This window comes from Populus euphratica, unplaced genomic scaffold (genome assembly GCF_000495115.2).
Source record: "Populus euphratica unplaced genomic scaffold, PopEup_1.0 scaffold139.1, whole genome shotgun sequence".
In the NCBI taxonomy this organism is placed as follows: domain Eukaryota; kingdom Viridiplantae; phylum Streptophyta; class Magnoliopsida; order Malpighiales; family Salicaceae; genus Populus; species Populus euphratica.
Window position 1 is genome coordinate 495,004 of NW_011499969.1, and position 13,728 is coordinate 508,731.

Consider the following 13,728-nt stretch of genomic DNA (forward strand, 5'->3'; position numbering starts at 1 on the left):
TTTTTATAAAAACTATGTTATTTTGACTTGTATTCTTCAAGTCAATTACTTTAGACACGGGGATGAAATCACATTAATTAAAGTTAATAATTTTTTAAAAAAACCAACTTATATTGTTTGGGAAGCTACGTCTTAATTTTTTCTAAGACAAGAAAAGTAATCTCACTGTAGTTTAGCAACAATAAACCTATATTTTGTTTGAGTATATTTGCTAGATTTGTTGCCAAAGCTCCGCTACAGATATGGAGTTGAGGTGTCAATAAATTCTCATAAGCATACATGTTTTAAAAAAATATATAGCATAGATATAAATTCATAACATATCTTGAGGTGTCAATAAATTCTTATAAGCATATATTTTTTAAAAAAATATAGGTATAAATTCATAACATATCAAGTTGACTCAATCAAAAGCTGATTTAATAAAAAAATTTAAGATAATATTATTCAAGCTTTTAAAAAAAATTAAGTTGGGACATTATATGAACATAAAAAAGATATTCAGATCATGAAAAACTTTTTGACAATATCATTAAACATGATCTAGTAAGTAGATCTTAAATTTATTGACCCAACTCCTTGTCTAAATCAAGCTTTAAATAAATTGTGTGGGAGTTTAACTAACATACAACTTATAATGTTTGAAATTAACCTAGATGAATAGTAAAAACGTAGTTTGACTTTAAAAAAAATTCAAATTTATATTTTTTAACATTAAGATGGAAACAATGGATCGACCCTGATCAATTCAGGTTAACTCGTAAAATTCATGACTTGGATTATGAACATGATCATAATAAGCTAATTTGGTTAGACGTTTTATCTTTTTCCTTTTCCTTTTGTTTTGTCTCCCTAGTTGAGCCTTCATCCAATTCAATAGGTTGAAGTCAAGACTGAATTAAAGAATTATTAGAGAATTAAAGACTAAATTAAATAGAGATGGTAAAGAGTTTCCAGTATACTAGCGTGTGAGGAAAGCCACCACATTAGAGAGGCCCACATAGCTTCCTTCGAGCTTTGATGATGGTTTTTTGTAGTATTGTTAGAATCGTCTTAATAAGAAGGACATACTTTTATCACAGTATGCGATGACTAAGAAGCTCTAATGTAATTCTGTTAGGAGATGGTAAAGAGTTTCCGTGTGAGGAAAGCCACCACATTAGAGAGGCCCACATAGCTTCCTTCGAGCTTTGATGATGGTTTTTTGTAGTATTGTTAGAATCGTCTTGATAAGGACATACTTTTACCATAGTATGCGGTGACTAAGAAGCTCTAATGTAATTCTGTTAACTCATTCATCTTTGCTTTCTTTTCCTTTTTCCTCTTCTTAATTCTCATGTTTGATTTCTTCTTTTCTTCCCTTCAAAAACAAAGAGGGCTACATTTTTTTTCTTTACAATTTTCAATTGTAATTTACTTTAGTTTCAATCCTTTAAAAAAAACAAAGAATATGAATATTTTTTTGTTGAATCAAAGTGTTATTCCAATGATTTGGATGCTTTTTTTAATCCAATGAGAAACCCACATTGAACTTATTAAAACAAACTACTAAAACCAATCTCGAATAAAACCCACATGAAAGGATCGAATTGAGGTGAAAATAACTACATGATTTTCAAAGAAAGTTACCTTGTGTAAATTCGCAATGCAATTGTGTGTGCACTCGTGTATAGTTGAATGAACAACATATTGCCAAGATCTTTTAGTTTTTTCTTAACTAGTAGTTTCGACTGGTAACCTTATAAAGTCTATTTTAATATTTCAGTTAATTCTAAAAATGTAGTTGAGTGAAATCAAAATTGATTAATATTAATTTTAAAAATATTTTAATTTAATATGCATTTTATAGAATTTAATATCATGTGTATTTTTACTTTTGAGCTTAGATATATTTTATAGATATGGTTTTGATATCACGTGATTAATTATTAATAACACTTAACAATATAATTGAAAGAGTCAATAATTAAAAGAACACAAAAATCAATGTTCATAAGAATGATCGAGCAATCTATATTGAAATGATGCATAATTTCATTTAATTAGTGCATAACTATAACTAAAAAAATAGAAACTCTCATTTTCTACTTGATAGTTTTTTCTTTTTTTTGTATTGATGTAATTTTAAATATTAATTTTCATAGATTGAAACCTAATTATAATTTTATATATAAAAAAATGATATAGTCAAGCAAAACTCTTATGTTAATTCGAAAGAATAAGAAATCACATTTTTTTTATATGTCAATTGTAAGATCCATATTCTTAGCACAACCTAAGCACAAGATTTAATCTAAACCCAACCTAACTAATTTAAATATTTAAAAAAATAAAAAATTGCTAAGAGCATTGTTTTCTCTCTTTTCCTATTTTCTTCCCTAACTTTCCACTCCTGTTTGCAAGGATTTCAATTTTGAATTTAAGATTTTATTTCAAGAAAGATAGAAGAAACAAATAATTTTTTTTCCTTTTTTGTTATTTTCAATTAAGGATTGATTGTGGAAGATTTTAAAATGTGTTAGAGGTTTTTTATATTATTTTGATAATAAAATAATTTAAAGGATTGAATTGATGTTTTAGGATGTTAGCTAGCCTTAAAGAAACTGATTTGATGTTGGAATTATAGGTTGTTGAAAAATAGATTATGTTATTATAAAATCTACAAATTTAAAAATTGCAAATCAGGATTTTAGAAACTCTAATTAATCGATCGATCGATTGGCTGAACTGGCTAACCGATTGACTGATTGATATTAGTCGACCGATTGGTCTGAACCAGTTGGCTTGTGATAGTAGTCAACTGGTTGGTCATCTTAGTTGATCGTTTGACCAACAATAGAGTTTTATTGGATATGTTAGGTTTGATCAGTTTGGATTAAGTTTGGGATCGATCGGGTTAATCAATTTGGTTTTATATTTACATTTTGGTCTTTAAACTTAGAGTTTTTAATCTTTAATGTTACTTTACTTTGATTTTTTTTAAAATATTTTTCGTATCCTTTATAGGTTTTGTTGATGTTTCTCTCAACGATCTTCAGTAGTCTTCGGTTCTGTATTCGTTTGTCTTTCTTTTTTTCAGGTAAGTGGAGTAATCTTTAATGTGCATCTAATATAAATAAATATATATATATATATTGATTATCGGATGAGCTCAAATAATTAATTTCTTGAATATTTATATATATTGCTTTATTTTCTAAGTACTCACTTGTTCTTGAATTTACACTTTTATTTTGTTGAACTAAATTATATTTGATAAGATATATATCACTTTAATAATTATATGAGTATCTATCATATTCTAATATTGATATACTTGTCAGTAAGTTCATACTAATAGAGAATAGTTAGTCTGTGCATATAATAATTTGTATATCTAGCTGGTGAAAGAGTCGTCAGCATATAGCAACTGATCCTCCCATGGTAGTCATTTTCTAGTGTCATTTAGTCATTTTCGAGAGTCACCTAGTCTCTTATATGTATTTCACTACTTCATATTATATTCTTAGTACGTATATTTATCTTTAAATGTTATTCCCTTACTGAATTGGTTGAACTTATCCCTCTATTTTTTCTAATATTATTCAGGTTCTTAATTTTTATTAGCAGGTAAACTTTATTAAGTGTTATTGCTTCTTTAGTTTTAGTTGGTATGCCTTACTTGTACCACAAAACTTTCCTTTTATTTTTTGTTCAATATTTTAAACACTTTATTATTGCACTATTTTAAATAAGTTTGGATTTTAACAATATAATAAATATTATAAATTATTTTATCTATTGATGAGAATTTTTGAAGTGTTATTTGTTTTTATTAGTTTTAAAAAATATAATATTTTCAAATATATTGAAATGCTATGAAATCTTCGTATAATTTACTTTATAATATTTATATTATGAGGTTTAGCATAAATATAATATTTTTATGTCACTTTTTATATTGTCGATCGTAGATCCAGAATTCAAATAACGACTTCAATGATTATTATCTAAAGATAGGTATTATTAACCAAAAACTAATATAAACTGAAAAAACAATGAATTGTCGACATAACATCTACTGGTACTAATAGGGGCAATATTTTCGTTACTGTAAGAACATCAATGTTATATCAATTTTGTTATCGTTGTAAAAGTTTTTAAAACTAGAAGCCCTAGATTAATTAGTTATTAATTATCAAACCTCTATTATAATAAAATAAATTGATAATTAATCCCTATTTCTTGTAAGGTTATAAAAAAATCATTATTTTTTACAATAGTAATTAATTTTGATATTATTTTTTACATATAAATAAAGGTCAAAATCATGATATATCATCTTCTTGTTAAGTTGCATGAAAAATCTAAAAAATAACCATTTAAAAATCATATTACAACCTCAAAACACGTCTCTAGAAACTAACTTCCACAAACATACGAATCCCAAAAGACTAAAAAAAATTTCCGAGAATACATGGACATGCAGATTTTTGAATTGCGTGGCCTGAATGGAGCTCATCAGAGTTTTCTCCCTCCTTCCTTCTCCCTCACCGGTTCTCTCTCTCTCTCTCTCTCCATCTAGGGACCGGCATGTATTACAAATGAAGGGCAAGAACCATGCAAGAAAAACTTGGAAACCTAAGGACCAAAGCGAATATATGTTTTCAAAAAATCAAATTTAAGAAAGGATGTGGTTAACGATATCATTTGGCCCTGATGAACAATATAACATAATGTCGAATCCACAGTGCAAACGAGTCTGTTCTGCAATGTATCTACAGTAAAACACCACCCTACTATAACTTCTTTTGTTAATAATAATATAATAATTTGGTAGCAAGGTAACATTAGACACAGTAGTTGGGGCAGCCCCTCCTTTGAGGGCTGAGGCTGGCATCAAAGAGACGGTTTGCCAAACCATTCAAACATCCCTACTCCCTTGAACTATATATTATAGGCACAATGATACCAAGCAGGTCTACTTCATTCTACTTGCAACAGAACACGATAACCAGCTACTAATGTAGCAGAAAACATGCATGATAGTTATTAATGTACCAGGGCTAATTACAGTATTACACACCTCTGAGAGTTTCTTATCAAACATGAGCAAGAGGAGGAATCTGGAGTGAGCTCACTGAAATTTCACGACCACACAAGAAATGTCGTCCGAACTCTTCCTATTAAGTGCTTCTTCAGTAAGCCGCTTTGCTGCAGACAGCGCATCCTTTATGTTCTTGATGGCGTCCACTGCTTCTTGGTTGGACATCACCTGGCGTCATATTGAGGAACGGATTTTAGTCCATAAAAAGGGAAAATAATTTATCCTTCTAACAAAGATTAGAGGTAGGAAGTTCAAAGTAAAAGAAACCTTCCAAAGCCCGTCACTTGCTAAGATAATACAATCTGTATCATCATCAATCATCTCCATTGCAACATCTGGTTCTGAACTCAGATGTTCCTTCAAGTTCTTGTCACCAAATGCCCTAGCCACTGCCAACTGTCCATCAACACGTGGGACATCCCCTGAATTCATGAAGTTGGAAAGTTAATATTGATAGTGACACACTATTGAAACATCTCTATAAGGAGGAGAGGTAGTCTAAAGGTATTGATACTGGAACAAAGAAGAATCACATGTCTGATCTAAAGGTATTGATATTGGAACAAAGAAGAATCACATGGCTGATCATAGTGCAACAGATTGCATATTCACAACAGCTGTCTGAAACCAGATGAAAATGAAGAGGAATAAGTGCAAACTTAGTTGATAGAAAAGTGCAGTTCCATCAGTTTAAAAAGATAACCCACGTCTATTCATCAACAGGTCACAGGACACCAAATCAGTGCAATAACTTGGTGCAAATTCTATCATTTAAAGCATCCACTTGCCCTGTGAAAGAGTGCACAGTATGCAATCCATTTTCAAAATTCCAGCATGCACTTGCAAGCCTCAAAACGTAAAGGCATTAAAAGCAGTAATGTCCTAACAATCTAATTTCCGATGCTCCATTTCTCACAGCACAATCATAATCATATTTATGTAGAGTCCAAACATTGTAGAACAACATAGTTCTTGAAACTCAGCAAAGCTCTTACCTGGAAAGTTTGACACAAAGCCACCTCTGTGCTCGATTTCCTCCCTTTCCATGCTTGGCTCATGATCAACTGAGAGTTGTTTGGCAACACCATTCTTGCAGATAACAGCTCGTGAGTCACCTACATTTGCTACTACCAGCTTCTGACAGTTAATTAGTATAGCCGTGACAGCCGTTGAACCTCCTTTACCCAAATCACCGGCTTTCTCCAAAATTGTAGTATCAGTAATACAATATGCTCTCCTCATAGCATTTTTTGGCTGTGTCCAAAAGTCTGGCTGCATGAAGGAAATATTCAAGCAAGAAATAGACATTTATTTTCATCAAATCCAGCCAGTACAGAAAACTACAAGCAGAACGGACAATCTAAGAAGGGGAAATAGCAAGCATATTTAGTCCATCATAGAAGTTGGAATATCAATTCCCAGCTCCACTTAAAAATGAGAGGCCATTAAGCAACCAACCCCAGAATCCTATCCCATAACCATAGTAAAAAATTTAAACCTACAAAGTAGCTCTCAAAATGATGCTTCAATAATGACGTACAATACACAGAAAGAATGCCTTACCTCCTTTAAGATATTGTCAAACAAATGAGACCGCAAATAATCAGGAATAACATGGCTGAGATGACCATCAAATATTGCAAATAAACCAAGTTCATTGTCATCGACTTCCTTAAATTGAGCAACAACATAATCTTCCATGTCATGATGTGATTTCCCCTTTACTAAGTGAAAGCCATGTGTTATGCGCTTCGAAATCTTACTCTTGCCCTTCCCAGAATCTGGAGAAGAACCTAATCCAACCTTTTCCTGCAATATGTGCATTCAAACTTTTAGGTAAGTCACACGGCTAGTAATCCATTGAAAAATGCATGTGTAATCAATGTCAACGAGCTGAACAAACCACAAAAACATATTAATTAAAAATACTTCCATAGTTGTGTAATTATAATTGTTTGAAACAAAAGAGTCTTACAATTCTTCTTCGAACGTGATGTCTTCCTCCCAAACAGAAATTATAGCAACTTGGTTAAAGATAGCAATTGTAAAGTAAAATAATAACTGCCATGTTCTTGGTTCCTTCCGACTAAAACACATTGTAAGAGCCCATCTCATTGACATTATATCTCAGCACGCGCTCCACATTGATATTACATAATTCGTTCAACAATTCCTTATCTCTGAATGCAAATTGTGATTGTTAATGTCAAATTAGCTACCGTAACAAATAATTAGCAACTGGCTTTAATGATCTCAAGATTACCCCCGTAAAATCCAGAACTGGAATGGTGTTAAGACTTATTATGAACACAGAATAAGCATTATCTCTAACCCCATCTGATCCATATCACTCCAAACAAATAAATCAAAAAATCATGTCTTTAATTATAAATCAAAAAAGCACATTTATGAAGTCTCCAACACATGTAGACCAAGCAAGAAAAAACTCATGAATTCAAGGCCATAAAAAAAAGAAAAGACAGGGAAAGCAGTAGACACATGTATAATGGTTGATGTATTGAAGATCTCAGATCAATAACTTGTTCACTACAGAGGATATACATCCATACATACCTTCATCTTGTGTAGGATTTCTTTGCCAATCATGGCTAGCTGCTAGTGTAAGCAGGTGGAGATAATATATAGGAAGAGAAGATGATTGTGATTTAGAAAATCAAGAAAGTGAAGAGAAAAAAAGGGTGAGATTAAGGCGAGTGTTGATGAGGATCCAGCAACTGTTGACGACGGTAATTTCACTTCCCAGTTTTATTGTCCGCGTTTCTTGCATTTACTTGTGACGTGGTCTTCGCGCCACTTGACTGTTGTCTCTCTCTTTATTTTCCTTTCCTACAGCCGATAAAATTATTAACGGCGTGGCTTAGAAACGCAAGCATTTGAAAATATTTTTATTTAAAATTAATTTTTTATATTTTTAAATTATTTTAATCTATTAGTATAAAAATAATTTTTTAAAAAAATAAAAATATATTATTTTAATATATTTTTAAATAAAAAACACTTAAAACTATATCTACTACTATCTCAGTCTCATACACGCCACACAAACTTCGTCCGCAAATTAACGTTGGTTCAATGAACGAGGTGTTTGAACCAATTGGGTGGTTCCACGCGGACGTTGGAGTTTGGACCTCCCCTTGATTGGAAACAGGATTGGCTGGGTTTAGATCGTTTGTTTGATTAGACTCATTTTACCTTTACATGAAAATTCGAGTGAATATGTTTTGGACTGTCAAGAGTTAAAAAAAATATTTCTATCTTGTACAGCGGCATGTAAAAATAAAAATTAAAAGCGTTTTTAATATTTTTTGCAAAAAAATAATTTAGTATTGAAATAAAAATCTAATCCGCATGAAACAAAAACTTTTTTCAATACAATAAAATATTAAATAATATTTTTTATAAATAATATCATAATAATAATATATTAAATTAAATTCGACAATCCTTATTAAACTGTAAAATTAATTATTTAAATCAAGAAATCATGATCACTTATAAAAAAATAAATTAAATAAATTCAATTCTTAAATAATCAATATTGGATGATAAAGTTAAAAAAATATTAACAATCAACATGAGTAAAGTAGCCTCACCCATAGTAAAATCTAGTCATCTTAATCAAGAATTTATCTTATTTTTTCATGTTTCTAAAATACATTTTAAAAACTAGTTATGGATCCATAATCACAAGTTACACAATCCCTAGTGCTCCTCACCCCTACAAACTAACAATTTTATTTTTTTAATTTATCTTTGCATGTCATTTATCATTAATTCTTGAATACCAGTTTTTGAACATCTCTTTTCAATTTCACAATCTATCCTTTGTATATTTTCTATCATCAACTCTTAAATATTTTTCTATAAATAGGACACCTCCTCGTCTCCCCTCTTACATGAAGATGGTCTACTTTTTAGTGACCTCTATTAGCTATAGTTATTTAGTAACACTAAAAAATACACTAAACAACAAGCAATAACTTGAGATAGTTAAACTCTGATATATAGATAGAAACAATATAAAAAGAATAACAAGTATAAAAACATATTATTATAATGAAAAAAAAAATAACACAAAAACCTTATTTTAGAATTTTATTTCTAAATATTTTATATTGAGACAGTATATTCTCTAGAAGATTCTTAATTTTTAAATAAACCTAAAAAGTTACCTAAACGAACAAGAAAACACAAAACTAGTAATAAAAAATAATAAAAATCTTAGTCAAGCTAGGAAAATATGTATAAATAAAGTTGAGAGTTCTAATCTAAATAATTTAAATAATTTTAGATCAATTATCAAAATATATCAAATCCCAAATAATGACTTATGAGACTTATTTGAAAGTCTTTTTAATGTTCACTTTCTCTAGATTTTTAACCATATAGAGAATAGAACTTTTAAAATTTTTTAGGAGATTTTCAATCTAATATAATTGTCAATTTAAAAATTATGCTTAACAAAAAACAAAAATCTCCTACATCAAAACTCTTTCTTACATCTTTATATCGTGAATTTTAATAGTTAAAAAGATAAATAATTAATTATGATAATAACTAGAATTAATCATTGTCATTACCAACTTTAATAATCCTCTATAAAACCAGAATTATTTATGGTAATAACTAGAATTAATTCTTATAACTATCAAATTTAATTATTTATCAAAACACTAGAATTAAACCTGAATATTTTGAACATAAATATGAAGTTTTTGAACTAAAAAAGCTTTTCAAGTTTGTAAATTACTTCTAGAATAAGTTGATCAACTTCTTTAATCACGAGTTTGGATGGACAAAACATGAATTTGACTAGACAAAACATTGGCATGGAATAAATAATTTTTTTGAACCAGACACAAATCTAAATTTAAGTTGGTAAAATATAATATTTTATAGTTAAAAAAAGTATTTTATAATAAATTTAAATTCAAATATAATTTAAATATAAGTCAAGTCATGTGTTGGTTGAAGCTCAAAATCTATTTTGTGTAGAACATTTCTCCTTTAAAATCTTGATTACTTTTTAAACCCAATTTCAACTTCTCAAATGAGTAGTATTTAAACACCAAAAAAAGTCTCTCGTACGGGATAGAGTTGTTATAATGCCATTATATAAACACTAAAAATGTCTCTCATGTGGGATAAAGTTATTATAACGGATATTAAGATTTTACTAAATGGTTATTTGAGATTAATTTTTTATGTATTTATAATTTATTTAAACCATGTTAATATTTCATATTAAATATTTATATTAAAGATTAAATTCTAATAAAATTTTAACCCTAAAAACAAGTGAACCACACTCTTAATTTAGCTTCAAAAATATCTATTAACCATATTTATATTAAATATTTATATTAAAGATTAAATTCTAATAAAATTTTAACCACAAGTGAACAACACTCTTAATCTAGCTTCAAAAATATCTATTAACCATATTTTTAAACAAATTTTCCTGAACTTCCCTTCTCCCCGTGCAAAGTCCTCTGCCCATACAAGGAATAAAAAGATCTAGGGTTAGGGGATTTTTATTCATCTTCACCTTCTTTATACATTTCCAATCTTCCTCACTGCCTTCCTTGCTCATATATATATATATATATATATATATAAACCATTGAAAGGTCTCCCACATTGTTTTGGAGGTTCACTATCCCCCAATTCTAGGTCTTCATTTAGCTGTGCAGAGGCACATCATCTCTCAAAGTTACCCATACTCGTCGATCGGTAAAAACGAACAAGGTGGGTTCTAGGATGCTTTTGCTGAAAGATCGCCGTGGACTTTTTGGCACCAAAATACCTTGCATTCGGGGTCTTGACCGAGTCACCGCGCAGGCGGTGGTGTAGAATCCGTGTGCTGGCTTGCAGAATTCAACAGAATTCTTGCCCAAAACACCTCACTCACAATAAATTATGCCTTTTTTGAGGGGGGGTTTTCCTAATTTGCTCAAGAAGAAGGGCTCGTTACTTGTTCTTCTCCGGAAAGAAAAGTACACTCGAAGACTTTTATTTATTTATTTTAGGTTTTTTCCTTTGCTTTTAGAGCAGGTGCATGAATTATTAACGTGTTGAAAATGACGGGACACCGGTGATTTGCTTCATCCACGTACTAGTCAACCAAATCCAGTGGCAAATAGCAATTCTTTTTATTTTTATTTTTTTTTGCATGTGAAGTCTCCATGAGATAGTCACTCTATAAATTAGGCAAACTCGGAAAGATTGACTTGTCATCAAACAAATTTGTTTACTTTTTTAAAATCTTAGTTTTGAGTTTTAAAGTTAGAATTTAAAAGAATTTTTTTAATTTTTTTAAGACATTATATCAACATGCTAAAGTGCCTTCTAATTATCACTTAGAGAGAAAATTAATTTTTTTGATGTATGAATTGATTCAAAAATATTATTCAAGAGGGATGTTTAGTGTAACATAATGAAAATATTGTTTACTAGAATAATAATTTTATGGATTTTCTTTTCCCATTAAAAAATTTAAAACTGGTTATTAAGAGTATTTAGATCTTTTTATAAGGTCTACATGCTACATCCATTTGATGTTGTTGTTTTTTTTTTTTTCATTTAATTAAAATAAAATTAACTTATTTAATCTAAATTACAGATTTTTTTCTTTTTAAAAACATATTTTTAACTAACAAACATTTGTTTTTACGGGAAAAAAAATATTTTGACCTGTGATCCGCACCTCATTTGGGGGTGGGGGGGTTCAGGCTCGGGAGAATGGGCTATTGGGGGTGGGGGGTTCAGGCTCGGGAGAATGGGCTATAAATTCTGAGACCCGTAATACAAGGCCCATGGAACAAAACAATCTGACCTTTTCTCCGTGGAAGGTAGAGAGATCAGGCACTTGACAATTAACTATTACTCCGACCTCTGTCCAAACCAAGTTCAAAGGGCCCAAACCCCATCTTCTAAGTTACCGGCAGCCCAATTTACCATGCTGTTTACTCCAACACTTGAATCGGTCCCATCTTCTAAGCTCAATGTTCTTTTATGACCCATACACAGTTTTACTTGGAGACGGAATCTTGTTAGGGCTTGCTACAGACTTTTTGTTTCTTGGAGAAGGATTGATTCAGTTAGATTCTGCCACGAACAAGAGAGAGTTAAAGAGAGAAAAGGAGGGAAAGAAGAGGGAAGATGAAGAGGAGCTGGAGAGGAGGAAAACGGAGAAGATAAGCCTCTCTTTTTCTTTTTTTGGTTATTTCATCAAAAACTGTTTATAATATAAAAAGATTACATGTAAATACTAAAACCCAAATATATCTTCATCGCTCTTATTATATATATGTTTGCGAATCGTATCTTGATTTCTTTACCATATATATCTTGAATTATCTTCATGTAAATACTTATTATATATATGTTTGCGAATCGGTTTAAATCTGGTCGGTTTAGACATTATAAAGTGAAGCAAAATTAAAATACCATAGAATTTCAGGTCAAAATTCCTTCCCGAGTCAAACTAATTTGGCCCAGCTCTTAAATATTAGTGTAGAGTAGAGATATCTTATGACACAATCCGAGTATCAACCAAGGAAGCTTAATATAAAACTTGATTGGTGGGGAGGGAAATCTGGGTGACCGGTGGTTCCCGGGGGCATGATGAGCTGCCATGGGGCCAAAAGGTTTCGGTAGAAACCCTAATGGGAGACAAATAGGTTTTCTGAAAGCTGCTCTGTCCTCATTTTGAGGAGGGTGATCAAAAGTAACCCTGATAATTAATGAATAAAGCAGTGGATTGCTAGTCAATACACTTGCAGATTTATTTCATCGAGAGAGGTGGTCCACAGAGAGCCTTTGCCGATCCCATCATAGCATGGCCAGGTCCACAGAGAGCCTTTGCTTCCACCAACACCGAGAAAGCCTTTGCCGATCCCATCATAGCATGGCCTAGTTAAAGCTCGAACATAACAATAAGCTATTGGTGCTTGTGTTGCTTGACCATCCACTCTTTCTCTCCGTATCTAGTAAAGTTATTCTTCCTTGCTTTACATGCAAGAGTATATTTGGGAAGCTGTGTTCCTTAAAGAAAAACAAAAGCGAGACCGAAGGGAAAAACCCTTTGAACTAAACAAGCTTAGGGATCTACTTATTTTCAACTTAACCTATATATAATGATGATGATGATGATGATCAAAATTAAGGGGAGAGCTCTATATTTCGTAGCATGAACACACCGTTGAAAACCATTGCGTGTGTTAAATTCATGCATTTGGCATCAAAGTTAGCCTTTAAATTGTGTTATCCCAATCATTTAACACACATGTCTAAGAAACATCCCACACTAACAAAATTATTAGAACACCACCATGTATAAGTTAATTTAATATTGAGTTGGCATGTAATCAACTCATGATTTTGTCCACCAAGCTAATAAATTATCAAAATCTTCTTTTATTTGATGGAAAATCTTATAAAGCACGGGAATAATTAATGGTATCTTATTAATTTTTTTATTAAACTTATTTTTAAGAAAGAAATAGATACACGAAGGGAAGAGAATACCACAAAAAAAAATGATAAAATACCTTCTCATGTGTTTTCCCTCGCTTTTTTTATATATCGATCTACCCCTTTTTAAATAAAATTAATAGAGT

At 30.7% G+C, this 13,728-nt stretch overlaps 1 protein-coding gene and 1 long non-coding RNA gene across 2 annotated transcripts; both read right to left on the minus strand.

The window, feature by feature from the left end:
* Positions 1–4,758: 4,758 nt before the first annotated feature.
* Positions 4,759–7,899, minus strand: LOC105139164 (Protein phosphatase 2C family protein). The gene is made up of 5 exons (XM_011045523.1): positions 7,661–7,899; positions 6,650–6,895; positions 6,082–6,358; positions 5,354–5,508; positions 4,759–5,254 (listed from the first exon to the last, which is right to left on the minus strand). The coding sequence occupies exons 1-5, from the start codon at positions 7,691–7,693 to the stop codon at positions 5,117–5,119; spliced, it is 849 nt and encodes a 282-aa protein (XP_011043825.1). The 5' UTR covers positions 7,694–7,899; the 3' UTR covers positions 4,759–5,116.
* Positions 7,900–12,506: 4,607 nt separating this feature from the next.
* LOC105139165 (uncharacterized) lies at positions 12,507–13,048 on the minus strand. The gene is made up of 2 exons (XR_844930.1): positions 12,969–13,048; positions 12,507–12,926 (listed from the first exon to the last, which is right to left on the minus strand). It is a non-coding gene; the product is annotated as an uncharacterized LOC105139165 (long non-coding RNA).
* Positions 13,049–13,728: the final 680 nt, after the last annotated feature.